The following is a 27,878-nucleotide window of genomic DNA, read 5'->3' as shown; positions in this document are numbered from 1 at the left end:
TAAATTGTTTATAAGATACTGATGTGTGCATGTATTTTTTCAACAACTAAAACACCTGATGGCACCTTTATAAGGCTGCTATCGGAAAGATTATAATTGTCTTTAAACAGAAATACCGTATGTCAATGATGAAGTTAATTTAAAGAAGGGAAACTTAAAAAGGGGACCTTGCCAAACACTTTTTTCCTCCACGAACCCTGAATGCATCGCGGCACCAGCTGCGGCCCCTTTAACTCCAATCTCCCGCGTTCAAGTTAAGCGGAAGTGGAAAGCCTCTTTTCTCTATTTAAGCGGTCCAACAAAGACAGTAAAGGAAACTACACCTGCTCTTCGTTCGTCGGACACCAGGAACCCGTGGCTTGTTGCTCTCCGTTGTTCCTACTATCGTGATAAAAACAAAATGCCAGAGGAAACGTCAAGCTGTGGGAGGTGAGTCGAGGCTCGTTTGAGGAACGCTAGCTAGCCTTTAGTTAGCTGCCGCGGCTAACACCGACGACCTTGCGTGTTTAGAAACGTCACTGGCTGCGTGACAGTTGTGTCTTGCATGCTTTAAGCCAGCGGACTCTCCCGTGAAACCTGGAGGATGTTAACAGCACAAGTTGCGGCTGCTAGCACAACTAGTCAGCCATCGTCAGGTACCTGGTCGGCTAACAACAATCTACGTTGCTAACAAAAGCCCACCAGCAAACGCCCCCTCGTTTTAGCTGCGCTTGTATCGGTCAACCGCGAACTCTTGTGCGGTTCGCTTGTTTTTGTCACTGACTGAACCCAAGTCTCCTTTTGACTCTCGCAGTGTGGAGGAGAAGCCGTGCTCCTCTTCCTCCTCAGCAGCCGCCGCCGCAGACAGGTGCGTCTCTAGTTTGGTGAACTGCGCTTCGTGACTTTTTTTCAACTTTTGTTGGTTTGATATGCGCTTGTGTCCCCGTGCAGCTCTGTTGACTTCGTGGAGGAGGCGAATAAGCTGATCGGCACCGGGAACCGGCACCTGGTGATGGGCGACGTGGTGTCTGCTGTCCGTGTCTTTCAGGATGCCTGCAGCATGCTGTGAGTACGACCGAAGCAATGCGTAACGATATTGGGAGTTTTTGTTCAAATGCTCAGCTCTTCGCCGCAGTCCAGTTGTTGGATTCTGATTTTTTTTACGAGACCGTATTCAGTACCTTGATCGCGACCACCTCAAAACAAACGTGCTCCTCGGTACGCGCGTGTTTTTATCTGGCAGGGCTGCAAGATACGGAGACACCGCAGAAGAGTGTGCGGAGGCCTTCTTCCTGTGTGGGAAGTCTCTTCTGGAGCTGGCCAGGTAATGCACTGCTTATAATGAACTGAATCAATCTGCTGCGTTTACAGATTGTCCTTGCATACTATACACAATGTGCCAAAAATAAATTTGATGCACAAAGCTGATAATGACATTATTTATTTAGCGACAATAGTTGTCATTAAAATGTGATATTCTAGCATGACCATTATTTCTCACTTTACCCTGTTTGTACCATGTGTTTAGGATGGAGAACAGTGTCCTTGGTAATGCCCTGGAGGGAGTCCCAGAAGAGTCGGAGGAAGAGGAGCAGCCTCACAGTTCAAAGATTGAGAGTGCCAACAATCTTGATGGTTCGCAAATTAACTATAAAACCGGTTGCTTGATAAATCTTAATCTATTTGCCAATTTCTAGACTTGACGCTTGGCCGGTTTGTCTCAGCGGTTCCATGTATTTGCTTGGATTCCAGTGCGGCAAAGAATCAGATTTTGCAAATGCAGCGTTCAATTGACCCAATGGTCCGTTCAACTGTCTAATGTGAACCCGTTTTCCTCATGCCACTGATTCAGAAAAAACTAGAGATGACCTACGGAAGCAGGTGTATGATGCAATGGCTGAGGGGGAGAAAACTGAGGCAGTTGACAGCAAGCTGGAGTCTGATGTAAAGGGAAACACTGAGGTTGACCAGGAAAATGGCGCGGCAAAGTTCCCTGGCAAACACGATCTGAATGGATCGGAGGCATCCACAGATTCCCCTGTGAGCGTCAAAGAAAATGGTGTTGCGAAGAGCCCGTGTGCTCCTGTGGCGAGTCTGGGCGAAAGTCTTACTACGTCTCCTGTAAAAGAAGCTGTGATGGAGACGGTAAAGGCGCAAAATGAGGAGAAAGCGGGAGGAAAAGATGAGGAATCCGAGCCAGAGGCTGAACAGGACACTGATGAACCAGAGGGCAGTAGATCTTTGCATACAGAGCACGGTTAATGGGTGGAGCACTCTTGGTGATTGATATAAAACCGCTCACGTTCAGGTTGGAAACTCAGGCGCGTGACTCAAGGATACTTTTTTTTTTTTTTTTTCTTTTTTAAATGTATAGAACATTTTTCTTCACTCACAAAAAAAGGATTTTCTTGCCCTCTGTAATAATCCTTTTACGTTAACAGATGATGATGATGACGACGACGACGACGATGATGATGATGATGGAGAGAAAAGTGGACAGGATAAGGTAAGGGCCCTACAGTGAAGTCTGGCACAATTATGAAGTCTATTTTGATGTCTGCTATCATCGTTTCAGGAGGAAGATGAAGTTGGGAATTTGCAGTTGGCGTGGGAGATGTTGGAGGTGGCTAAAGTAATCTACAAAAGGTGAGGGCAGGAAGAAGCTAATGGTAGGGTAAGAACAATGCTCTAAAACCAGTTTATGCCTTAAGTGATGACAAAGGGGTTCACACAGAGGAAAGTAATGAGTGAATTAATTGAAGTGCCCTGCTTGAGAATGTGAGATTATGTGCAGTAAAAGTCTAGTTTCCTTTCTCATCCCCACAGAAAGGAAGGCAAAGACGACCAGCTGATGGCGGCCCAGGCATATCTGAAACTCGGAGAAGTCAGTGCTGAATCCGGTGCGTTTTTGTTTTTCTTCCATGACTGTATTCTGGATAAAACACTACATTCTACCATATCTTTTTGTGGTATCTGGCATTAGCTCATAACCAACGATTTAATTTCTCCTGCAATAGTTAACACTTGTATCTGAGGCCATCTAGTGGTTCCTTGAGGGCCAATCTTAATAAATGCCGCGTATAAGGTCCACTGTTTAAGGAAAAATTGAGCGATTAAGCCTTGTACCGACTGATGTTGCGTCGTTAAAAAATTAGTAATTTATCCTGCTCCAAATATATATATATATATATATATATTTTTTTTTCTTGCCACGTTTACTTCCCCAGGGAACTATTCCCAAGCGCTAGAAGACTTCCAGGAGTGTCTCGCCCTGCAGCTCAAGCACTTGGCTCCCCACAGTCGTCTGCTGGCTGAGACTCACTACCATGTCGCCACTACATTGTGCTACATGGACCAGTACAGCCAGGCCATCCAGCACTACAACAGCTCCATCAAGGTCATCGAGACCCGTCTGGGTAAGCATTCATGGCCGCTGCTTTGTGCACCTTTTTCATAGATATTTTAATTAATTTAGCGAGGCATCCTTGTTGAATGTATGAAATGCAACACATTATGGCAGCTGGGCTGATCCTGTTCCTAATGTGTTTTCTGTCTACAGCCATGTTGCAGGAGGCGATTGGGGCTGCAGAAGAGAAGAATGAGATGGAGGAGCTGAAGCAGCTTCTGCCCGATATCAGAGAAAAGGTCGAGGATGCCAAGGAAAGTCAGAGAACCGCCAGAGCTGCCTCCCAGGCCATCCAGCAGACGCTAGTGAGTAAATGTGTACAACTCAAGGGTGACCTATTTTAACATTGTGGTATTTTTGTTAGGCTCTAGCTTCCACGTTAAAAACAGGCCGTAAGAGTGCAGCAAAAAGGGCCCCACCCCCCCAAAAAAATTCTCAGCTCTTATGTCACCAACTAACCTTTTGCAGGGCGGAGCTTCAACCTCATCAGCCTTCCACTGTGAAAATGGCGGCCCTTCAGCGTGTTCCTCAGCCAGCCTGGTATGGACATTGTATATGCATCTTAAGACGTTTTATCGATCACTAAATGCCTTGCAAAAGATCTGAGCAATCATAACCTTTCTACTTCAGATCACAGTTAAAACATGTGATAGCACCTCGCCTGCCAAAGCTGTCTCCAACATCTCCCACCTCGTTAGAAAAAAGGTGAGGGCCACCGATTCCCTCTGGCCAGTTTTGTTTCCTCATAATTGCTGAAAGTTTTGCAACTGAGGCTCCGAAGCCAAATGTGTCCGTCCATTCCGCCTGCTTAAATGTAACTCTTGCATAATCCTGACATTAAACGATGGCTCACTGACTCCATACTCTGTATGTATGGTCAAACTGAACTCTACTCTACGTTGCAAGGTCTCTGCTTGCCTGCTTTGCTTGTGGGGACGCTATGGCTTTGTCGCAAGGCCAATCTTTAGCTTAAGAGTTGATTTGGCTACCTAATTGCAGTTGTGACCTGTGATTGTATTGGTATCTGCTTAATGCAGTAATCTAAGCTCAAACATGTGCATGCATCACCTAAACTAACCTTGACCTAAATCATTTTCTTTCTTTTGTAAAAGCTTACTTTGCGTCCGGTAGTGATTCAGACTCACTCAGTCGTCGCTTCCCTCAGTTTTGACTGGTTTTATGTTTCTACACAGAGGAAACCAGAGGAGGAGAGCCCAGTAAAGGACACTGGTGCTAAACAATCGAAACAAGAAGCCACAGTTAATGGCGCTGACTCTAGTGCCAGCAATGGAGTCCAGGAGGGAAAATCACAGGAGGCGAGTGATAGGCTCATGTCTTATGAACTGCTGCCATTATAAGACGGCGCTGTAAAGTGTGCGCTCTGCGTGTTGAGCCGGAGGAGGTGGCCCAGCGTCAAGTAGTTGCGACTGGCTTGTTGTTGTTGTTGGCATTCTGGTCACAATTTGGGCTCTGGTTGTTTCAGTACACGTAGGTCATTTAAAAAGGCTGACCATGTTGCGGTCTGCATTTATGGAGGCAATGTACCTCATACAGGAACATGAATGGCTACGATGCCATTGGGAGGAGTCCTGTGTACTTCAGGGCTTAACACTGGGTACAACATTTGTCTTTGTTTGGTTGCAGGTCTCTGCACAATACCTTTAAAGTGACCACGGCTTCAGTATGGAACTGAGTGTGTGTGTGTGTGTGTGTGTATAACATTTCTAAGTGATTTTATTTTTTCTTCTAGCCTGCCGCCCAGTTGACCCCTGATGGGTCTTCAGCGTGACCATCATCCTCTTTCCAGATCTTCAAAACCAGCACAGCATGCCTATCCAGCCCCTTCAACACTTTTGATTTTGTAAATAAGATCATTTTCATAGAGTTTTGTCTGTCCAGTTTTTGTATACTTGTAGTAAAATAATAAAAAATATTGCAAATCTAAGTTTGTCAGTTTATAGACATTCTGCAGACTTAATTCAGTTCTGTTTTTAGAACTTATTTGTGCACCATAGTTGTGTTCCCAAAGTAAACTTTTGTTTTCGCACTTCTAAATCTGCTGTTGGGAGTAGAGGCAGCATTTTATCTTATTGAAAAAAAATTACAATTCATCATGACTGATCCAAAGTAGGTGCTGGTGCTAAAGTTGTATAACTAAGTTCATGTTTGGTTTTCTTAACATTTAGCGTGTTGGTCAAACAACGTGATTTCGGAGCCCACTATTCCCACATTGCTCTACAGCCTAAGCCATTGATCAGTTGTAGAGACATGTGCCATGTACAGTAACACAGGACATTTAAAAGGCGCATAGATGCACATTTTCAACTACAACAAAAAGTGCAGTGTGAAATGTCCTCATTCCAACCTAATACATTAGTTCATGTTAATATAAGGCCATGTTGCACCACAAATCGACAGATGTCTGTATGCATCCAAAGGTACACGGATCGGTAAGGTTTCACGTCATGTAGTGCAGCCGAGGGTTTATGGTGAGTATACATCAGGTTAGTAATAAAACCAACCACTGAGCTCAGTTTCTGCGGCAACTTTATTACCACTTCATAAAACACAACACATTTTCTCCTTCACAACAAAAACGCCTACACTGGAACACTACACGACCCTGTGACGTCGACTTTTTTTTTTTAGCTTCGACGTTAATCTATCTTCGATCATTAAATTCTTCACACTTTAGAACCTTGCTAAGGGGGGGCATCGCTTCGACGCTCATAGAACTGGTTATATCAAATTAGGGATTTTAAACCAGTCTACCATGGATTTCAAAAGTGAATTAGAAATGTTCAGTGCTGCAAGTATTCCTCTAATCGTAAAGTTATTCCTCGAGGCAGCTGCAGATAGAAGTGGAGCACTAGATTTAGAGGAATTTTGTGATGGACTGAAGAGGACAATGTAGAACTCGCTAATGTGTTCCACAAAATTGATACAGACGGAACAGTGGACCTTGGTGAGTTAGTGGAATTCCTGAGAGATTTTGAAAAGCTTTGTTGATACGGAAATCTTTCCAAGGCCTATAAAAGTGACAAGGATGAATCACTATAGAATGATTCTGCAAGTGATGTTCCTTCCCTACAGTTATGGCAAGAATTCTGAACGTGGGGTTTCTTCTCAAACAGAAATACAAACTTACAATCAATGAGATGGTCAATATATCTCCATTAGCTCTGATGGTATTTTGACCTACTTGTCTCACAGGATGAAAATTCTATGTCAAATTAATTTAGACATAAAAGTAAAGGCCCTTCCATTCTCAAGTAAATGCATGTAACTGGAATGGCCAACATCTAAGAACTTAAACAGGTTCAGCACAGCTGCCATAATGTGTTGCATTTCATACACTCAACAAGGCAATACGTGCTGACTCTCTCCTTGTAACAATAATCAGGCGTTTAAGTTCAAAGAGTGACATTCGTGTTAGTGAGTCCACCTATTCTTGGTATCGGTCTGCAGCACCTGATGCATCCGGCTACGGGCATGTGGACAGCTTCTTTGGACATCTTTCTCTGGCCGAGTAACTAGCAATACCCTTCATTGGAAAATAAATTCAATGACCATTCAATTTAGGACTGAAGTGTGACAAATAAGTATTTAGGTTAATTATTCTTAATCTTTAATAGAAATAAACCAAAAGTTAATTTACAATATGTATATGTAGACACTCAGTGTTCAGTTTAAGGGACAAACATTATTACACTATTATTGTAAAACTATAACAGAAAAAAGAAAATTATAACAATGTGACATGTTCTGATTGATCAGTTGCAGCTGTAGTTTTCATGGTGGCCAATTTGTCTCTCCAAGGCCTTCTCTTGTAGAGTCTTGGCGGCGCTGTTGACACTCAAGGGCCTGGGGCCTCTCATGGATTTTAACACAGCTCTCTTATGGATTCCATCAGGAGATGCTGCATTATGAGGGAGACAGAGAGACAAAGTGCCATTCATCCAAAAGATAAAAACATACGAGTATTTCCCAGATATCATCACAACAGATATCACAGATTCAAAAGGCTATGACAAAAGTTATACAGTGTCATTTTATTAAAGCTCGTGGTATTGGGGCTGGTGTCGACTGCTTTGATGGGTTCTAACTGTTGGATGGAGAGGCCCTGATTCCCACCTGTCACCCGGATACACTCTTCCTTGTGTCTTTCATCCCATGCTTTGGTTTTGCAGGTCTTGGAGCAGTAGAAGACCTTGTGGCAGCGGCTACATGCAGTCATCTTTACAAACAGCGAGCGGCCACATTCATAGCAGAACTTCAACACTGGTTTCCTAACAAGAGATCGACACAGATGGAAACAGATTTGGGTTTCCTGGTTTTGCTTTTGGCAAAATATATGTTACAACTTGGATAAAGTACAAGTGAAAATGACTGGAAAGACAACCATGAAAGGGACTAAATGAACACGAATGTGTGTGTATATGTACCTCTGCTCGTCGGTTGTGGGTGATGGACTTTCGTTGGTACTGGTACCTGTTCATTCAATACAGCACACATACATACCCTCAAATAACAGACATACTTAATAACACGGTCCTATTTTTTGGCTTAAAATTTTGTAATCTTTTACTGACCATTCAAGGAGTGGCATTGTTCTCTCTCAAAATGTTCTCTTTCTCTCTGGCCAGCGACATGTCTCAGCAGATCTCCCATCGTGCTCAGCAGCTGGCGTCGTTCTTTGAATGTTTCCCTCTCCCGCGGTTTCAGAGCGTGGAAGGGAGTGTTCGCAATACGAGAGTCCTATAGAGCAACGCATATCATATGGACAGTTATTCAGATCATTTCATAAAGAAATAAGCATTTGAAACGTGTGTGTACCTTATCATCTTAGTTTAAATTAACCACAAATAGCCCTTGATTCACCTCCTTCTGTGTCAAGCCAATCTTTCAATACAAAAAATAGGCTTTTGTAATTGACTGAATTCAGTCAATTTAAAGGCGTACAGTGTTCCTACGGTTACCTGGTTGAAAGAGTAGTGTGCGTAGTCGACGGCGGTTCCCACAACATCGCCAACCGTGACAGGCATCAAGATGTCGGCACCAGCCTTAATTAACATGCCAAACTACAGCAAAGACACAATTCAACAGAATTTTTTCAATGATTCGATATAGAGACGTATTTTTTTTGCTTACTATTTTAACAACTGTAAATGAGGGATACAATTATTTGGAAAATCTTTTCATACATTGAGTTAACTATAAATAATTTGAAATCAACAAGAACAAAGTGAAATGCGTCGTTTTAAATATGTATGTCAAAAAAACAGCTTTGTATGTGGGTGTTTCTCATCTCATTGAAAAATCAACTTTCCACATCTGAATCAGACAAAAACAAATAGTCAACATAGTCACTTGATTAGGGAGCTTCATCTAGAAAAATAAAAAAATGTCTTGGTACCAAAAACCATCTGCTAAATGTTCTCTCCGCAGTGTCAACAGTGTTCTCTCCACAGTGTGCATACCAGCTTAGCTCTGTTGCCACATAAGTGATAGCTGAAGTTGGAGATGGCACAGAGAGCGCTGCCCACCCTGCGGCCCAGGGGGATGTTGGGATCTGCACCTCCGTTCAACAGCTCCTCCACTGCCTGGGGAGGGAAGAGGACCGGTTCAGGACAAAGTGTGGTTTTGTATTCCTGTGAAACATATATCTATGTGTGAGTTGATGTGAGTGTGTGGCCGTGTGTGTTTGATCTACCAGGTCATTGCCACTTGCTATAGCCAGGGACAGAGGTGAGTGCCCACTCCAGAGAAGGTCTGTGCTGGCTCTGTGGGAGAGCAGGAGGGCTACAACCTTGCTGGCGTTCTGCATAAAAAATATACAAAATAATTTAAATGGAACATAATGTTATTGTGGGCGGGCCTTATGGCTTTTTTAAATGAATTTTCTGCGTTGTGATAAAGATATCTTGTAGTTGGGTTGTAGTTCTTAAAACTATTTATCTTCACAAAATCATCTATGGTGCAGTCATGCTCTTCAAAGTAGAATAAATAATATTCGCAAAACACCAAATTGTTTGAGCTTTGCATGTATCTGTGCGTGTATTCTTTGACATTCTGGGTGAATATTCTCCACGTGATGATACACTATGAACTCACCTGATACTCACTGTCTCTCTGGCAGGCCATGTGCAGGGCTGTTCGGCCTCCTTCTTTGAGAACCGGGTTTTCCTTGTGGCTCAATGATTCCTTGTCCTTTGTACAAGTCTGTTAAAAAAAGATCTCAGACTGAAACTCTTTTCTCACCAGTTCAACAGTCATCTTAAATACTACTGCTACATTTTAAGGCTTAACGGATAGAAACACGCAGACCGTATCTCGTTCACAGATCTCATTCTGGTCGCACGCTCGTGCGTCTGGGTCGGCCGCAGCGTGGAGCAGCAACTCTGTGATTGTGGGACCTGCTGGACCTGGAAGGGCTGCAGCTACATGAAGGGGATAAAGACCCCTCCTCTGCAAAAAAGGATGAGAGGATGAGGGGAATTTGTGCTTTCTATAATTATTTTTGTCTGAGTTCTAAGATATTGCTCAGTTTGTCGCGTGACATTAGTAAAACAGTGAAATCCGTCTCTACCTCACGAGGAAGGGGGATGTCAGTGCGAGCTTCACACAGCAGCAGCCTCCTGACGGCCTCAGTGTCAGCCGCCATGATGGCTAAAAAGAGAACCGGCATGGGGACCCTGGATGCGTTGGGGTCAGCGCCCCGATCCAATAGCAGCTTCAGGGTGTTCAAACGAGCACGGTGTCTGGTCAGATCAAAAACACAGTCAGTGCAATGAGAACAGCACACACGGCACAAAAAAAGAGACAATGAAGGGAAACAACCCACTCAATTTTCATGGCAGCCATCTTGCGTACAGTCTCCTGTGAGTCAGCGCGCTGAGGGAAGCCCGTGCGACTCAGCGCCTCCGCTGAGAGCTGCATCATTTTCTCTGTGACCTCGATGTTGTAGCTTCTAACGCAGCAGGCCGAGTCAAAGGAGGTTTTGGGGTTTAGTTCTTTGTCTGTGGCCTGATACAGACAGTGTTAGGTGGACAACAGTGAGTTGGAAAGACCGTTTCAAACTAATTAAAGGACGGGATATTTGTGATTTATACCTGAACTCTTTCTGCTGCCTCAGCCCGACATTCCTTCCACGGTACGCTGCCCAGTGCAACGTGACCATCCATCACCTGAATGAAGCGCTGCATGCCGGGCACGCCCTCACTTCCTCTCTCTTCTCTCTCCTTTATATCCTCCCCATGATCATTCCATTCTCTCCTCTCTGCATCTTCCTCTACCTCCTCCCTCACCTCAACATTCTCTTCTCCCAGACCATCTACCAAGATGTGCTCTGTTAGTTTTTCTGCTGTCCTGAAAATACCATAACAAAAAGGTAAATTATATGAATAAATATGCTTGTTGTTGATGTATTATTGGGTAGGTATGTTATTTAACCTGGGTGTGTCTGTGGTGAAGTCCACTTGGCTGATCTGAGGACTCCTCTCACATGCAGCTGGAGATGTTAAATCCTAATGACACATTACAGTGCACGTTATTCAATTCCATTAGCCTTTGAATAACATGTTAATTACAGATCTAGAAGTTGTGAGGGCATTAGGTAGAATCTTACTTGAGTGTTGGAGGGTATCTCAGTTGAAGTAATGTAGAGAGAGTGAAAAGGGTAGTAGAGGACGTGACACACAGCCAGGGCAGACATGCCTTCACAATTCAACTTGTCAATGTCGGAACCCATATCTAACAAAAGATGGATCACATGATTGTGGCAGTTTACCTGACAGTCACAAGAAAAAAAAAGAAACAGTCTGAGAGGCAAACACAACAGTAAAGCAAAGCCACTACATATTTTTATTGATTGTATTAAAACTACCTTGATTGGATACCAATCAAAAGGAAAATTGAGGAATTACGGGTGAACAAATTGTATAGTGTTACTGTGGCAGCGATCAGTGCGGTGTGTCCCTGAGAATCTGCTACATCGCGGTGGACCGAGCTGGTCCGGAGGATCCATGACACTGCCTTCCATTCCCCTCTGGATGCGTACTGGATTAACAACTCTGAACTGACTTCCAAAGGTCCTTTAGGACCAAAACCATCCCTGTTCATGGCGAGAACAGCTGCCACGTTCCAGCCCACATTCCCAGCTTGTAGTCTGGGAAACGCATACACAAATTATATCAGCACAAATAGTATTTCCTTTTGCAAAACTCTACGTAGTTGTACATGATAATGTACTGTATATCATATTTTCCCTTCTTACTGCTGTTTGTGGTACAACACTCAAACAATATGTTTTTTTCTGTGTACTTTATGTCTGACCTGTGTTTGTGCACGTTTGCCAGCATGCGGGGCTGTAAGGGCAGGATGGCGATGGGGTCTCGCTCAAAGCCTCTTGCATAGGCGTCTGGCTCCCACAGATCGCCATAGAAGTGCTGATCCAGCTCTTTCCTTCTTCCAGGGGGCAGCGGCAAGTGTTCCCCATCTGTTGAATACCTCTCTATCCCAAAGGGAAGGATCAAATCATCTGACAGCACATTTATGTCCATTTCCACCTGAGGAGGAGGGATATTAATGTTTTTTTGTGTTTTAAATCACATAGCTTATATTCATAGATGTTCAAATGTACTTTACCTCAGAGTCCTCCCTCTCTTCTGGCTGTAGAACACCAGTAGGAGGCTGCTTACAAGAGAGGAGCAAAGAGGAGCAGAGAGGTCAATTAAAAATCGATGGCAATGTTATACACATACATTTTGCATAAAGACTTTATCATGATTTAGATTTCACTTCCTGGTACAAAAACTGTCTTGCTTATACGGTGTCAGTGGGCTTGGAAATAAATTAGTAGTACTGAAAAAATAAAAAAGTGTAATGACTATATGTCTTTATTAGATGGTTCTGGGCAATCATACTCGGAGAGAAGTTTCCGATGTTCTTGACTGGGTCACCCATTGTTGAAGCTGAGATCTCACATAAAAAAAAAATACACCAACCTAAACCAAATATATGTATGAAATTGATGTTTTATCCTGGGATAGCTATTCATCAGAGTGTAAGAAAGTGCTCGCCCGTGTACCTGAGTCAGGGAATGTGTAATGGCAGCCAGGTCGACGTAGGCAGCATATTCAGGAAAGTTCTTTAGGCTGAAGCTCTCTTCTACAGAGCTGCAGAACCTTAGCAGGCGCTCTCCAAGCCACAGACCCACATCCTTACGCCCGTCTGGATAACTAAACACACCTGGACCAAACCTCTGTTCAACGTGGTACAAACCCTGAGAGGGGGAGGAAGGGGCTTATTGCTATTTACTGGTATTTTTCTAATCAAAACCCAAATGCCTGTCATTAATCCATTCGTCCGTTTAACCTGAAAGGTGGCTCCGTCAGAGAACTCTTGATGTCCATATCCTTCCTTTCGGTTGAGGTAGTACTTGCCGGTGAACTTGTGGCCTTGGGGCCAGCTGTACACTCCCTCCCCGTGCCTGTAGTCCTTGTAGAAGAAGCCATCGTAGAACTACACAAAGGAGCAGACAGGGAAACAAATAACACAGGGACTGGCTGTATTACAACCAACCGACAACTGTGAGAGACAATACGTCATCATGTTTAATGTAGAGATTTATGACATTAAATTGTATTTTAGAAAAATGGGACAAAGTAGAGGTTGAAATTATTTTTGAAAACCACTGAAATGTGGTCCATACGTAGACTATGGACGTCAACGGAGCCCCAGGGAGCACGAGACGTCATTTCAACGTTGACATTTGGGTTGATAACTTTCCTAATAAAGTTCCTAGCACGCAATTATCCGTTTAAAATACGTCTACGGTCGACGTGGAAGAGACCAATTTCACAGCGTTTTTTCAACAGAAAAAAAGAAAGAAAGTCAAGCAGACAGTTGACTTCTGTTCAGAGGTGGCCATAGACGTCTTTTAGAACCATGAATTGAAACGAGTGCGTCGACGCAGCGACGCAGACGCAGAGGCACGCGCCAGCCTTAACGCGTCGCGGGGAAATAACATTTCAGAACGACTGTTTCCTGCTTGTCGCGTTCAATACACTGACGTTACCTCCCCGCTTTTCCAGGTGTACCTTCCTCTGCCGTGTTTGAGTCCGTTTGTAAATCCTCCCTCGTATCTGGATCCATCGGGCCACTGCTGAACACCGAGGCCCTGTCGTCTCCCCTCGCCGCTCTCCGTCCCCCGCTGCCCCGAAACACGTTTGTAGGTCGACTGCATTTTAATCTGAACGTCAACTCGCCCAAATCCGATGGAGCGCACGAACTATCGCTTTAGAGTTAAAGTTGCACGATTGTAATGGTGTTCAGGGGAACACTTCAGCTGTGGGAAGTCAGATTTAAACTTTTCTGTGAACGCCGGTTGTCATGTCAACGTCAGAATCCTCTGGCGGGTGCGCATGCGCAAACGCAAGAGAAACACGGCGTAGTTTTGAAAAACCATGATAGTATGAGGAATACTATTTTTTAGCTCTATTATTACTCTTAAATGATAGCCTGTCCACTACTTTAAGCAACACATCTACTTACTCGTGATCTATTGAATGACTATTGGGTTTTTTGTTAGTTATATCCAACGTCCTTCAATCACCTGTTTAGTCACCTTTATTCAAGGCTCCCTAATGTACCAAAACTGAACAAAATACAAAACAATACATTTGTTGAACCAAATTCAACTAAAGGCATAAATAAACTATTTTGTCCCTACTGAAGATCCAAACGAAAACAAGGAAGGAAGCAAACACGCCCAGAGTGAAGATATAGTGTCCATCCATCCATCCATTGTCAAACCGCTTATCCTGCACACAGGGTCGCGGGGGGGCTGGAGTCCATCCCAGCCAACTTCGGGCGATAGACAGGGTACACCCTGGATTGGTCGCCAGCCAATCGCAGGGCTAACACAGAGACATACAACCATTCACACTCACATTCACACATCTACGGGCAATTTAAAGTCCCCAATTAACCTGATCCCCCAGAGCATGTCTTTGGACTGTGGGAGGAAGCCGGAGAACCCGGAGAGAGAAGATATAGTGTGATAAGCCCAAATAAAGAGTAATGAAAGTAGCTCATTGTCAGAGCTGGAGGTCAGTCCTTGTCAAGTCTAAGTGGTCCTCTTTAAATGGTTAATGAAGCAGGACCAGCCTGCAAGTGTGCAAGTGCTCATATGTCACCTGACACTCTGTCCTGTAGCTGACACACGCAAGAGACTGTATAAACCTATAGCATGTGTTGGGATCTCCGATCACCCCCAGTTGGTTGATGAGAAGGATCGCAACATGTTGATCAATTAAAGTAAAAAAGTTGACATTTATTTAGAAGAGAAAAAGATTACATGAGCAATTCTCTGCAGATATATCTGGCTCTAACTATTGCTTGCAAGCAGGAGGTTGAAAACACAAGCACGTATTTCAGCGCTCCCGGTACGGGAAGCTGCAAACCAAGTTGAGATACGAACCAAGGTTAAGATGAGGGTAACACACACAGTTCCTTTGTTGAAGCTTCTGTGTGAGAGTAAGTTAACTCCCTTCTTCAGGCACAGCTGCATATGGAGGCCTTAATTCTTTCTGCTTGTGCAGATCACTTCAATACAGACAATAATCACTCTTTTAGCATAAGACTATGTTATAACATGCTTTTACCATTACATGCATCTCACACATGCTATGGCAGTTGGATGTGGTGGAAAATGACATTAGTAAATAACATTAGTGGTCAGCAGCATTATTAAAGATGTGTTATAAATCCTAAAGAAAGTGTAAAGAATACTCCATGAAAAAAAGCTGGATTATTTTTACTATTGGCAATACATTCATTATCATGCACATAGTCCCCAAGTGTGTTTTTATTTTGATAAAGTACGCAAAAGGAAAGCTATTCACAAAGCTGTTCACAAGGCTTTAATAACACATTATACTAATATTCTTGGGGCAAAAACCTGGACGTACATATGAACAGACCTTTTTTTCTGAGTAAGATAAAGACTGCAAGATGTTGTCCTTTGTGGTCAGCCCCCATACTTTAAGTTTGAATTGTCTGCAAATCAGGCACCTCTGCAAATCACAGCTCAAATATATATCTTTATTTTCCCATTCGTGTAAAAGAACAATACACAATATCCATCCTTCTCAAAGCGATAACACCTCACATGTCTAACAGAGAACCCAATTTGAGAATTTGGACATCCTTATATCCCATGTTTATATTTTCAAAGTTGTAGTACTTTGGTATATTTACAGGGTATTCTAATACATTAGGTAAATTGGGTCTTATGAAGACATGCACATATCTTCTAAAGTTAATAGGTTTTGTTTCCAACTTACCAATTTGTCAAACTTCATGTTTAATGGACTGCAGTAAATGCAAGTTAAATATCTAGAATCAGATCTTAATGTAGGCACTTATAAATTACAATACTCAACATTAACTATTATTTGAACCACTTCATCCATTTATTAGTCAGTTGTTCAATTAACAAAACGTAAATATTATGTGTTTAAAAGCACTTCACAATTACATAAAGTGAAGCTGAAAAAGTCAGAATGACACAGTAGGCAGTTTGTGCTTACAAACAGTAGATACATCAGAGTTGTGCTATTTCTTATCGCCATTCTGTCTTTGAGGCTTTCTACACTTAACAGAACTATAATCTCTTTTATGGACAGTGCATCCCCAGAATGGCAGATTAAACAATTTTTACATATATTGCTTACAGTAGGATGAGATGAATTCACTTTTAATAATATCTGTATATTCAAATGACAATTAACTACGTGCCATAAGAAGACCAAGATCTTACTGGTCGACCTAGTTAAAAGATTTCACCTCATCTCTACTGAAACGTGCACCAGGTTTAGAAAGAGTATTAAAACACAAAGATGGGTGTAAAGTAAATTCCCTTCAGACTTCCATGCTTAAATTTGAGTTGAGGCCACAGTGCTGAGTGCAATAGGATGTAGGGAGGTGGGGAGGTGGGGCACATGGGGAGTGGTTGACCTGGGCCTCTCAGGCCTTTTCCTCTATTGTAAAAGTCTCCATGGGGGCTTTGCTCAGAGTCTTGATGTCATTCAGGAGACTAGTTGGGGTCAATATGTGAGAGGACCCTGGAAACAAAGTGTAATGAATCAAAAACAAAGCGTATGAACATGTTCACAATTGTAACATGGTGTTAAACAGCTGTCAAGAAACCTTAATAATACTAATACTCTCTTTGGTGTAATATTAATAATATAGTATCAGCCCTTCTTTAGTTTACTTAAACTACCACAACATTAGCTGAATTGCTGAAAATGAAAAAATCCTGTATTTATGCTCACCAATGATGACCTCGCAGGATTTGACTGCCTGTGTGACCTCGTAGGCACAGCGCATCTCAGAGTGGCTGATTCCTCCCAGAACAAAAACAATGAGGCGTGAGCCGGTCCGGCGTTCGTCCGCAGCACTGTTTTTTTGCTTCTGACGGGCACTTTGGAGCAGAAAGGGTAGAGCAAAGAGTCAATGGGACAAAACTTAAAACCCAACAAGAGAAAATTGCATGCCAAATTCTGGACAAATTGACATCCTGGCAAGACGGGAGGCGAAGGATAGGAAGAACTTTCAGAGAAACGCACAAAGATCATTCTTTATGAAACGGATTTCAGAGACACGAAGAAATCCTTTATTCAAAAAATAAAAATGAAAAAATAAACCTTAGTTTAATAGCTGGATCTGAAAGTGAGTTTTGGGATACAATTGACGCGTTGAGTACGCGAGTTGAAACGGGATGAAAAATAAACTCTTGTACCTGACAGCTCCAGAGCCATTCCAGGCAGCAGGACACTCAGACTGGTGGGGCCACTCTTTGGTGTCCAGCTTGTTCTCCACAGCATCCTGAAAGTGGCAGATCTTTAATTCTTCTATCGCATGAGCACCTGCGACCAGGTGTTTTGGGGGAAATCGGTGTTACATATTCGAGTCTTGACTCTGGCTTGTACTAATGTGAGATAACCAACATCAGTGTAGAACCCAATAAAGGTTTGGCAAATAGTTCCAACAAACTAACGCTTGACCAGACTGGGTTTTGATTTCAGTTGGTGGCAAGTTACGTCTGTATTACTACGTAATGCAGAGACCATGATCCAAACTGGGAATAATCTTTGGACCATGGAAAAACAACATCACTAGATGACAATTCCTGCTTCCTGCAACAGGATGGATGTGGAAATTCATCTTAAAATGGCAAAACATCCTGCTGTCAACACACATCAAAACAAGTCTGTCTGCTGATGCAAGAGGAAACGGTTCACCAGCTTACAAGACAGCAGGTGCTCTGGTAGCGGAAACTGCTCAGAAAAATGGCAGGTAATAAATAACACAAAGGGGGAAAATGAGAAGAAAAAAACTGATTATAGTACTATAGATCATCTTGTCCTTTTTTTAAAAGAATCACAGTTCAAACAGATCCCCTCAACAACAAATGCCACAATGAGACCGGTTGGAACACAGGTTAAAGATTTGACTTCCAATAAGATAACCTTGATACCAGAATGTGGAATCTTACTCCTTTTAAGCAACAGAACTGAGTTCACGAGTTACGCTCGTTCTATTCTATTTATTATGCTTGCAGTACCTGCTAAACTTCATGTTAAGCAAAAAGCTTTAATAAAATACGTCACACAATAATCAGCTCTCACTGACCTCCATCACATCTTTTATGACGGGAGTCCATCTGGAGAGGTTGTAGGTCTCATCCTGGGAGCGATTGCGCCTGCTTGTTTTGCGGGAGAAGAAACTAGGAGACTAGAAACAAAAAGGTACAAGATACAATAAGGATTCAGTTAAGTCTGAACCACAGTACTGAATAGATGAACAAGAAAAAAAAAAACACACACACTGAAGGAAATCCACAGTGAACCAAAGCGAAGGAGACAGACAGAAGTCCGAACTTGTCCTCTGTGATAGTTTTAACCTTTGCGTACACTCAGCTACAAGAAATCGCAAACAAAAAACATCAATCAAACATTCCTTTTCTGGTCCGCACATACCGTGATGATAGGGACCCCCAGTTCTTTCCAGTTCAGGATGAACTCTTGATCTTCCTCAATCTTTACATGCTGAATAAGCTTGTTTAAGTTCTCCTCAGTTGTCCCTGTTGACACAAAACAAACAGGCATGAAAATCTGGTACGTTTTACAAAGGCTGCAAGCTTTTTGTCAAATAATTAGCAATACGGTCTAAAACAACAGACAATTTCAGGGAGGCACTTATCTGAAACTCTATTTGCAAATATGCTTTGGTACATTTTTGTTTGGTTTGAAGCTCAGTGTACCGTTGACGCTGAAGATGTAGAGCAGCACAGCTCTGATCTTGTCGTGGGTGCTGTACGGGTGGAGCAGCACTGGCAGCAGAGTCCTCATGGAATCTTTCACCTTCACCCCCTCAACGTCTGACCCCAGTGCAAGGTCCTACGCAGAGATAAACAATCTTTGTCAAGGTTGGTAAATATTTATTCATGAAGCTCCATTTTACCATTTTCCACAGAACCACCATCTGTGGATGGTGGTTCTATCTGATGGTGGTTGCCCCTGCAGTGGTCCTGCTGTGCGCCTGGCTTACTACTCACAATTACTTGAATCATTTCTGTCATAGGAATTGCATGTATTATACATTGTTCATTCTGTACACATGGCATCCATTGTAGTCTGTCCATCCCGGGAGTGGGATCCCTCCTCTGACGTTCTCCCTAAGGTTTCTTCCCTTTTTTCCCTCTTGTAAGGGTTTTTTCATTTTTTGGGGAGTTTTTCCTGTGCCGATGGTGGGTTTCGGGGCAGAGGATGTTGTATGTGTACAGACTGTAAAGCCCTCTGAGGCAAATTTGTAATTTGCGATTCTGGGCTATACAAAATAAAATGACTTGACTTGACTGACTTAATTTTTGGAATCTGACCAGTACAACAAAACAAAATTGTACTGAGTCACTCTTTCCTGAGGAGGTGGTCAGAGGTCTCAGCTACAGAAAAGTTCTCCGCAGCTCATTGTTTTTTCAGTACCGCGCTCAAGAGCAGCGGTTTGGCGCGCGCAAGGTTTAATACCATCCTCACAACAGATGACGGCGCACAGACAGACCTGCTCAGCTTTGCAGAGTTTCTCCACGTTGTTTGAAAAATGATGCATGCAGTCCTCGGCCAACTGCAGATGAATCGTTTTCTAGAGTTCAGAGAAAACATTAAAACATTATAAACAGTATTGTTACTGCAGTTTCAAGGATTTCATTAAATGGAAAATAAATATACTTGTTATACATACTATTTTTGTCTTTTGGGCTGAAGACGTAATGACGTGAACTTCACATAATAGCAGCCTTTGGAGGCACCACACCCAACCACCACATAATGATCACACAGCTCTTTAATTAAAGGTACCACTCAAAAATCTATTGAGCCAAAACTGCTTCCACATACCTCCGTCACTTGTTTACGGAATGAAGGCATCTTCTTCATCATCTCGGCCAAACTGCTAATTGTGATCTGAAATAAAAGCATTTTCAGTATGAAGATTCCCTGAGCTCATGAAACCAGGGAAGGCCATGAGAAGAAACCACGGCACTGTACCTTCGCATCTGGCTGCTTCTTGTTAGCAGAAATCTCCTTCACCAACTTGCGGATTAGTCTGTTGTGGAAGCAAAGGAAAGCTTGATGTGTGGAAGACAGAAGCAGGACATTTCTATCCTTCAGATCTTGCTAACTCACTCAGAGACGTCAGCAATGTGCTTGTGCCTCAGCTTAACCCAGAGCAAGTCGTCCTCATTCAGCAAGGCCTGCTTCTCTGATTTATCTTTAGCCTTGTACCTGGAAAAGAAAATAACTAGTTTTAGTTTACTTGTATAATTTCTTTAAATTGCTTGTCTTGTTTATAGGCAAGACAACATGGTGCCGTAAGAATATTAAGTATGTGTGAGGAAGGTGAGGTTTTATAGGAAAAGCTTGCATTACTTGTAGGTGTCGCTCTGGATATCAATGAGGTCGTAAGCCATGGCCTGGTAGGTCAGCTCATGCAGGATGGGGCTGACGGGGTCAAAACCTCTATCCACTATGAGCAGCTGGGCTTGAGTCTTTTCCTTGTGATTAAAGATCAGAACAGATAGTTAAAAAAATCATACTTACAAATTAAAACAGAGGTTACTGTATGTTAGTAACATTTGGGCTTTTTCCTTTGCTGATACTGCTGCGATGCCACCAAGCAACCGCCACAAGATTTTATCAGTTTGAATTTCTGTTAAAGGGCAATATAATTCTAATCTTTTTAGGACAAAGGGAGGGGAAGGTGGTTTTTTTGCAAGCCGTCAGTGGAAATAAACTCATTTTGCAGGTTCTCCTTTGCTAACTGGACTAAGACCTTGTTATTTGTGTTAACATCCTTTGTCCAGCGGGTGTCTCACCTTTTTCTTGCTGTCCTCCTCCAGCTCATAGTGTCTGGCCAACTTTTTGTCCACCAGCTCTGCAAAGGCCTTGGCGTTCTCCATGTTGCCGTCTCTAGTTATGATACAATTATTTTTTCATGAGTTATCCCGCTTAAGTCAATGCGGTATACTAAGTGAATAATTAAACGACTTGTGAGATGATAAAATGCTCTCGTTAAGCTACGGCAAAGTGAGGTGAGATTTGAAACTGTAATAAGGCTTAATTTCTTCTCTGCCATAGTAAAGGAACATTCTATGGTCTCGGATCCACCTTTTCTTGTAAAAGGTCCCTCTCTGCTTGGGGGCAAAGGTATGTGGAAAGCTGAGAAACGAAATCTTCTCTGGCTTACTTCTTGTATCTAATCCCCGGATACTCGTCCAACGTGGCACAGAGCGTGACGAGCTGGTCTGCGAGCGTCTCCAGTGTCTTTGTTTTGTCCCGACTGTGGGGACTGTAGATGCTTTGGAAAGCCCCCGGATTATTACATGTGAACACCTGTAAAGCGTTCAAAACACCAGAGTAAAGTCTCCAATAGATTTTATGACAGTAGAGCCAAATGCCAAGAATTGATGATATTAATAATATGATATAAATACACACAATTCAAAAAAATAATTTGTGGAAATTTTAAAATAAATCAGAACCTCAAAACCTTTTTTTTAATTTTTACTACAGAGAACGAGAAGCCCCTGGGATAACAAAAAATGTGTAAATTTCATCAAGGCTTAAAGCAACCAACAATATTGGAGTCACTCAAGACACGGCGAGTCTCCTACTCCCAGTAGCAACGGGAGACTGAACACACACTTCATTTACCCTACAGTAAAAAAGAAAGAAAGAAAGAAAAAGAGCAAAACACTCACTTGTGCCTCTTGTGGCATAAAGGACAGGTTTATCTCCTTACAGACTCGTATGTACGTCGCACAGGACCGCTTCATGTTGTTAAACAGGTCATCAGGACAGTCTGTGGGAACAAAACGCTTTAGTTCTTATGTTACATTGTTTGTTAGGCAACAACAATCACTGAAAAAAGATTTTAATCATGTTGGGTGAAAGGTACTTTTTTGTCAGTATGTTGCTGTAGTGGCAGATTGAAGTTGTGATTCCTCTTACTTACAGTCGGTGAAATAAACATATGCTGCTTTATATTTAGGTTTGGGCTTGAAGTCTGCAATAAAGGCATCCACACACTATAAAGGAAAATCCAAGACATCACAACATAGTTTAGTAGAAAATAAAAGAATCTTCAGAATAATAATTTTTTTCGCAGGAATTAAAATTTGAATCTGAATGCAATATCATGAAAGGACTAGAATGGCAAACCGTAGTCGTTGGTGACATGAAGTAGATGGCCTTCATTTCTGGAACAGGCTCTCTTTTTTTGTACAGGTCCTCCACAACTAAAGAAAGAAAAATATATATTTTACAGCATACTTCCTGCAACTTGTTCTGTCTTTTACCAGTATTATATCAAAATGAGTGTATGTCATTTAAGGAAACCTACTTGTTATTTTTTCTAACATCAGGTCTGACATTTTGCAGCATGTTGAGAGGAGCTTGGTGGTAAAGGGGTCCAGAATCAATATCTGTAAAGGAGATGAATATGTACTGGGTTAGTCAAATTATGTATCACACTGCAATGTACAGCTACAACTCACAACTATAGTTTGAGCCACAGTGCATGAGTGGAATAAGACACAAGTATGGACTTGTCCTACCTTCCATACGTCCGATTTCCTGCAGTCTGTAATAATTGTATCTTGTATTCCTGTAACAGACACATGGTATAACTCATTTAAAAAGCATCATGACTGGAACCAGAAGAGAACATGCTGTTCACGACTATCTGTGGCTTCAAACTGGTGCTGAAACTCCTGTGTTGTGCAGAATATCGAGAGATTATAATCTAAACAATCCATTAGTTACATGTCTCTTTGATCAATTAAATAGCCGGGTGTAAAAAAAAAAAAAAAAGTGTTGTTGTTTTTTTGTTTCATGTAGATGTTATGGTATAATTTAGAAATGTTTTAGAGTCTTAGAATGTCTGTTTGACTCGCATGATACACCAACCAGAATAAAGATATAACGTTAGCTATGTTTGACGAAGCAAATCAGTCAGATTACTCTCTGGTTTATGAAATATATACGGATGCAGTGAGGAAAAAAACCCTCCAATACGTTATGGTTTTCAGTGGTCGGTTGACACTAAACGTAATGTGCATGCTGCGTTTTCCTTCTGACATGAGGTGGGGCTCCAGTCGACGGAAAGTGACCTCACTCCGAGTCCATGTCATTTAACTTAACGTTAACTCAATTAACGTTACGAGAAACACCACACGCCGACACAAAATGCGGTCTGTTGATATTAACATCCCTTTAAACCACACAATTCAAGTTAGTGAACCCCCGTTGCCTTGAATGGCAGAATGAACGTTAACGGTCATTCCAAGATGCAAAGTGTCAAACAATGGAACACTGTTTTAATAAAACACCCGCTACTTAGCAGCCCTTTAGGTTATAGAAGTAAAGCGCAACCTGTTTCACATGTAGAATAAAAACTCTCCCGTCGGAGGGAAACTTACTTTTCCACACGATTCTTTTCAGCCCGTGATCTGCTCCCGTTGCCATCTTGTTTTTTTTTCTGTTGTATTGCTCTGCGCCTCTTCCTGTCCCGTGTCTACACGTTCTGACGTCATCTGCGTCATCAAGTGTGCGACGGAGTGCTGCTGTAGTTTTTAACACATGGGGTGAAGCGTTGAGGCTCTCGTTCCCGAAACCTAGACACGTAGGTTCGCTTCCATGATGCTGATGGAGGGAAAACGTTTATTACCGCTGGAACTACATAAATACATCCACTGACCCTGTGTTTGACTCTGAGTAAAGGGAGCGCCACCAGTAAGAGCTAGAAAACTGGTAAAATGGCATTACTCATGCCGAATCCAAGTAACGGGATACTCAAATGAAGCGCGTGAATCCAAATTAGGAGTTAGAATTAAAAGAATACATGGGAACGTGAATAGCTAGGAAAATTAGAAATTATAAAAATACGTCATACTGGTATGTTTAGATTTATTCAGTAGAACTGACTGACTTACTACACTTATTCAGTCAGAATGGTGAGGTTTTTCTGTTTGACATGCTATTTTTCTCATTTTGACACAGTAACAGATTGGTGAGTTTAATGTCATTTTTTAATTCAATTAATTAGTTATTATCTACCCTTTACCTACTCCCTCCTTACAAATACTGTATCTTCGTGACATGTATTTCCTTGTTTTTTTATGGTTTCCTGGCTGGTCTTATTATCATACAGTGTGAAATGGAAGGATTTGTGGCCTTAAGCGAGTGAAACCCAATTCCTTTGTCGGACCCCATACAATGCTACATTTGATGGTGTCTTGACTGAATCCTTCAATATAGAATATCTTGCCTATAGCGACTAAGCTGTTTTGTTCTCAGGCCATCTGACTTGCACCTTCCCCAAGTTGCAGCTCGCTTCACTATCACTGGATATTTGCCTCCAATGGGAGGGATCAGATGGAGGTATTTCAACCACCACAGATACCAGATAGTTTTAAGAAACAATAAAACAGTTAGGAGTGAAGCATTTTAGAAAGTTATCAGAAGTCGTGAAGTGTGTTTAAAAGGGTTTGAGGAGCGTTTTAAGACACAGAGGTAAAGAATGGACGCTCTGAAGTGGCTGGGGATTTTTGTCTTGCTGGGCATCTGCTCAAAGGTACAGTAATACAAATTATTGTGATAAATGTTATTTCAAATTATGGCACAAACATTTTATTATGAGAGCACAGTTCTCTACAACATTAAAAGTAGTTAACTTGTTGGTAGTAACTTTGAATTTGATGTAATTACATGAAAGTATTGATAACAATATTTTTACATCTATATTTGCAGGCTGCAGCCCAAGGTACTGTATGTTCTCTTTTACCATAACGCCACTGTATATGTTTATATACATTACCATTGGCCAAACCTTGATTATTTCATACATCTATGTGCCAGGTTGTAAACAAATGCTGATCTCCAATCCTGTCCTCTCTCATCAGCTTTACAAGTGTCCGTGTTCTCAGTAACAACAAAGAGCGCAATTCTAAAATGGACCAGGTTCTCCGGAGCCACCTCATACAGGATCACCGTCGCCCCCAAAAGCTCACCTAACAACCAAATAGCTTTTGCAACGTTTGGTCCAAACACAGTGCTGGGCTCTGTCAACTCTCTGTCCGCAAACGTCATGTACACATTCACACTTGAAGCCCTGAATAGTTCCCAAGAAGCATTGAACGCTGCAACTGTTGAGTCATCCACAGGTGAGGTGCACTGGCGACCATAGCTGTCATGTTTAAGCACTAAATAATAATGTTTTATTCAGAGCTTCATTGTTTTGTGCTTTGTGTACATTTTTTACATTTTCTGATGATTTTTCTTTAAATTCTTTGAAGAATTTACACACTACAGTTTTGCTGCTGTATTCAGCAACACTATGTATCTAAAACCATGCTGAACAAATAAATAGTCCTTTCAGCATTATTAATAACATAACAATGTGAATTTAAACACCTACATGTTACTCTGATGAGGGCCGGGTGACAACTTAACTGAGCGAAGGACCACACAAAAGTCGCTACTATTCCAGTGACAGTAAAAGTGAAAATCTTTTTAATTGAGCGGCCGATCAATGTCAACGACAAAATAAAACCTTTCCCATTTCTAATCCCAGAAATTTGTAGAATAAAGGTAGATTCCCCCACATATCACAAACAAAATTCTACTTGAGGTTACATTTCAATGGTATGAGTCCTCTTTTTGAACGCCATGTCTGACTATTTCAGCCCCTAATGTGATGGATACCATCCAGACAGTGAAGACGAAGGATAGCGGCACCTTGATGGCGTCGTTCAACTTGGAGACAGGGGCGACTGATTACATCATACGAATCCAGACTACAGATGGCTTCTTCAGAGAGGACACGGTGTCTTCCACCCCGGCTGAGATTAAGAACCTCAAACCATACACTGAGTATACGCTCAGCATCATGTCTGTCAACAGTGGAGGCCGGAGCCAGCCGTGTCTTCCTGTGACTGCAAAGACAGGTATACTTTATATATTTGTGTGCATAATGTCAGATTAACTACTTCCAAGTCTGGGAAACGAAACCCCCCCAAAATACTGCCTATACAGTGGCAAAACAAGTAAGGGTGGTGTTTTTAATCAGAGAAACAATGTGCACCATTCTCATCGATCCCCATGCCCTCCAGAAGTTACTTGATCTGCCTCATTGTTCCTTAGCAAAGTCACCACATACAGTACTGTGAGTCAAGTTCACAGTGGGGTGAACATTTACTCAATAAATGCATCAGCCCTCCTCAGGGCCTCTATCGGTGGTAACTATACCTGACCCCTCAATGCCAACCACAATGGGTTGACCTCATACTGAGAAAGGGGGGGGGGCGATATGACTCCCAGAGCCAAAGAAAGATGCTAAGAGCAGTTTCACCATATCTGTCCATTGTTATCAAGCATCTCTGATTTTCAGGCTTTTCAGTGTTAGAAACAAAAAAAACGTGAACAATCGGAACTGATTTTCATTTCAAGTGTCAAAGAGTACCGATGTTGTGGCAACTAAAGCTATAGGTCATAACGTGACATTACTGGTGGTTGATTTGAACAAAAATAATTAAAACTCCCGGATGATGTATAACGTATAAAATGGAAAACCTAAATGAAGCATCTCATTAATGTAAAAATGTTTTCCCTTCCCCAGTTTTGCCTCCTCCTCAGCTCCTCGCCTCCTCTCCCAGCAATGACAGCATCATCGTATCCTGGGAAGCTGTTGCTAACGCTGTCCAGTACACCCTATCTACACACCATGTTGGCACAAACACCAGCGTGAGGCACAATACCTCCAGCACCAATCTGACCATCTCTGGCCTCGATGCTGCCTCTCTGTACGCCATTGAGGGTTTCGCATGGGACCCCGAGGGCCGAGCAGGGGAGGCCAGTCTGATCATCAACCAGACAACACGTAAGGAGGCACTGAGACACTTCTTTATTCGTTCCAATCGGATCACATTCAACAAGAGAGAGACGCTCGCTACCTCCTGTTACCTTTATAATAATACAGGAGGAAGATTATACATGAAAGTAAAAAAGTAATGAATAACCAAACTGAAATGTTGTTGTTTTGTTTGATTGTTTCATTATTTTTTTCAATAATGTGAACTCTATTCCTGTAGAGCTGGACAAACACGCGTTTCCCACCTATAAATCATAATTAACAGTAGAAACACTTTACCAGGAACATTTAACCTTCAACCTTTTGAGCCATTGAAAACATGCACACAAGTATTCATTTATTTTCAGATTCTTATCTTCAGAATCAGATTTAGGCTCATTTTTTTGAAAGACTTTTGCACATTCCATTCATATATATATATATTACTACAGTGGATCTGTATATTATATAACAATTATCACCCAAAATTACATATTATTTCAAAAAGTAGTTAAAGCCATCTGATAAATACCGTTCAGTTAAGACAATATTTTCTTTACGGATGCGGCGCAAACATAAAATGAAGTAGCTGAGTACTTGAGTAAAGCAAATATGTTAGTCTGTATCTGCTGGTGTTTTAACAGGATCTCCATCACCACGTTGTGCCAACGTCTCCATGGTGAAGAGTAACGGTGTGGCAGGACTTTCTGTGTCCTGGGAACCCAATCAGGAGCTTTATGGATCCATTCAATACCAAGTGATGAGTGACCAGAACCTCACCTGTAACTCCACATCCACCTCCTGCATCATGCTGCCAATCTTGTGTGGGGAAGTACACACCATCCAGATCACTGCCTCCAACGACGCAGGGCTCAGCCTGCCATCCAGCCCCGTCGTGTTCACCAGCTGTGAGTACGGATCTGTTTTAGTTCAGATCCATACAATAAGAATGGCTTAAGTCATTTCATTTTTTTTCTCAATATAGATTTTGAGTTTGATTTGATTTTAACATAAGTGGGAT

The 27,878-nt window shown here is 42.1% G+C and overlaps 3 protein-coding genes across 12 annotated transcripts; 1 reads left to right on the top strand and 2 right to left on the bottom strand.

The window, feature by feature from the left end:
• Positions 1-205: 205 nt before the first annotated feature.
• LOC120823768 (histone-binding protein N1/N2) lies at positions 206-5,330 on the top strand. 9 transcript variants are annotated; one of them, XM_078107945.1, is made up of 15 exons: positions 216-429; positions 794-847; positions 931-1,044; positions 1,223-1,303; positions 1,508-1,614; positions 1,832-2,209; positions 2,424-2,485; positions 2,555-2,625; positions 2,806-2,879; positions 3,207-3,395; positions 3,539-3,690; positions 3,854-3,925; positions 4,016-4,090; positions 4,579-4,701; positions 5,136-5,330. In XM_078107945.1, exons 1-15 carry the CDS (start codon positions 401-403, stop codon positions 5,172-5,174), a joined length of 1,620 nt encoding a protein of 539 aa, XP_077964071.1. In that variant the 5' UTR covers positions 216-400; the 3' UTR covers positions 5,175-5,330. The 9 variants fall into 9 exon arrangements, with proteins under 9 accessions (XP_040039987.2, XP_077964078.1, XP_077964079.1 ...); XM_040184053.2 differs by lacking the exon at positions 1,832-2,209 and having other exon boundaries at positions 206-429; positions 2,421-2,485; XM_078107951.1 differs by lacking the exon at positions 1,832-2,209 and having other exon boundaries at positions 2,430-2,485.
• A 1,660-nt stretch (positions 5,331-6,990) lies between these two features.
• On the bottom strand, positions 6,991-13,798 carry ankmy1 (ankyrin repeat and MYND domain containing 1). Of its 2 annotated transcripts, none has more exons than XM_040184047.2 (20): positions 13,464-13,798; positions 12,761-12,907; positions 12,474-12,668; positions 12,032-12,076; positions 11,720-11,952; positions 11,336-11,552; positions 11,013-11,174; positions 10,838-10,911; positions 10,498-10,753; positions 10,230-10,411; positions 9,975-10,146; positions 9,713-9,853; positions 9,500-9,607; positions 9,099-9,206; positions 8,866-8,988; positions 8,365-8,466; positions 7,978-8,143; positions 7,831-7,876; positions 7,520-7,674; positions 6,991-7,304 (listed from the first exon to the last, which is right to left on the bottom strand). In XM_040184047.2, exons 1-20 carry the CDS (start codon positions 13,629-13,631, stop codon positions 7,159-7,161), a joined length of 2,946 nt encoding a protein of 981 aa, XP_040039981.2. In that variant the 5' UTR covers positions 13,632-13,798; the 3' UTR covers positions 6,991-7,158. The 2 variants fall into 2 exon arrangements, with proteins under 2 accessions (XP_040039981.2, XP_077964070.1); XM_078107944.1 differs by having other exon boundaries at positions 13,486-13,767.
• Positions 13,799-15,476: 1,678 nt separating this feature from the next.
• On the bottom strand, positions 15,477-27,772 carry stxbp3 (syntaxin binding protein 3). The gene is made up of 20 exons (XM_040184910.2): positions 27,638-27,772; positions 23,430-23,652; positions 22,566-22,615; positions 22,352-22,433; positions 22,171-22,247; positions 21,965-22,037; positions 21,711-21,811; positions 21,197-21,342; positions 20,826-20,919; positions 20,380-20,504; positions 20,137-20,235; positions 19,999-20,056; positions 19,849-19,914; positions 19,514-19,594; positions 18,717-18,852; positions 18,433-18,536; positions 18,086-18,187; positions 17,193-17,278; positions 16,726-16,874; positions 15,477-16,512 (listed from the first exon to the last, which is right to left on the bottom strand). The coding sequence occupies exons 1-20, from the start codon at positions 27,698-27,700 to the stop codon at positions 16,415-16,417; spliced, it is 2,013 nt and encodes a 670-aa protein (XP_040040844.2). The 5' UTR covers positions 27,701-27,772; the 3' UTR covers positions 15,477-16,414.
• Positions 27,773-27,878: the final 106 nt, after the last annotated feature.

This window comes from Gasterosteus aculeatus, chromosome 8, assembly GCF_964276395.1.
Source record: "Gasterosteus aculeatus chromosome 8, fGasAcu3.hap1.1, whole genome shotgun sequence".
In the NCBI taxonomy this organism is placed as follows: domain Eukaryota; kingdom Metazoa; phylum Chordata; class Actinopteri; order Perciformes; family Gasterosteidae; genus Gasterosteus; species Gasterosteus aculeatus.
Note: the sequence above shows the minus strand (reverse complement) of the source record. Positions and strands in the feature narration are given on the sequence as shown.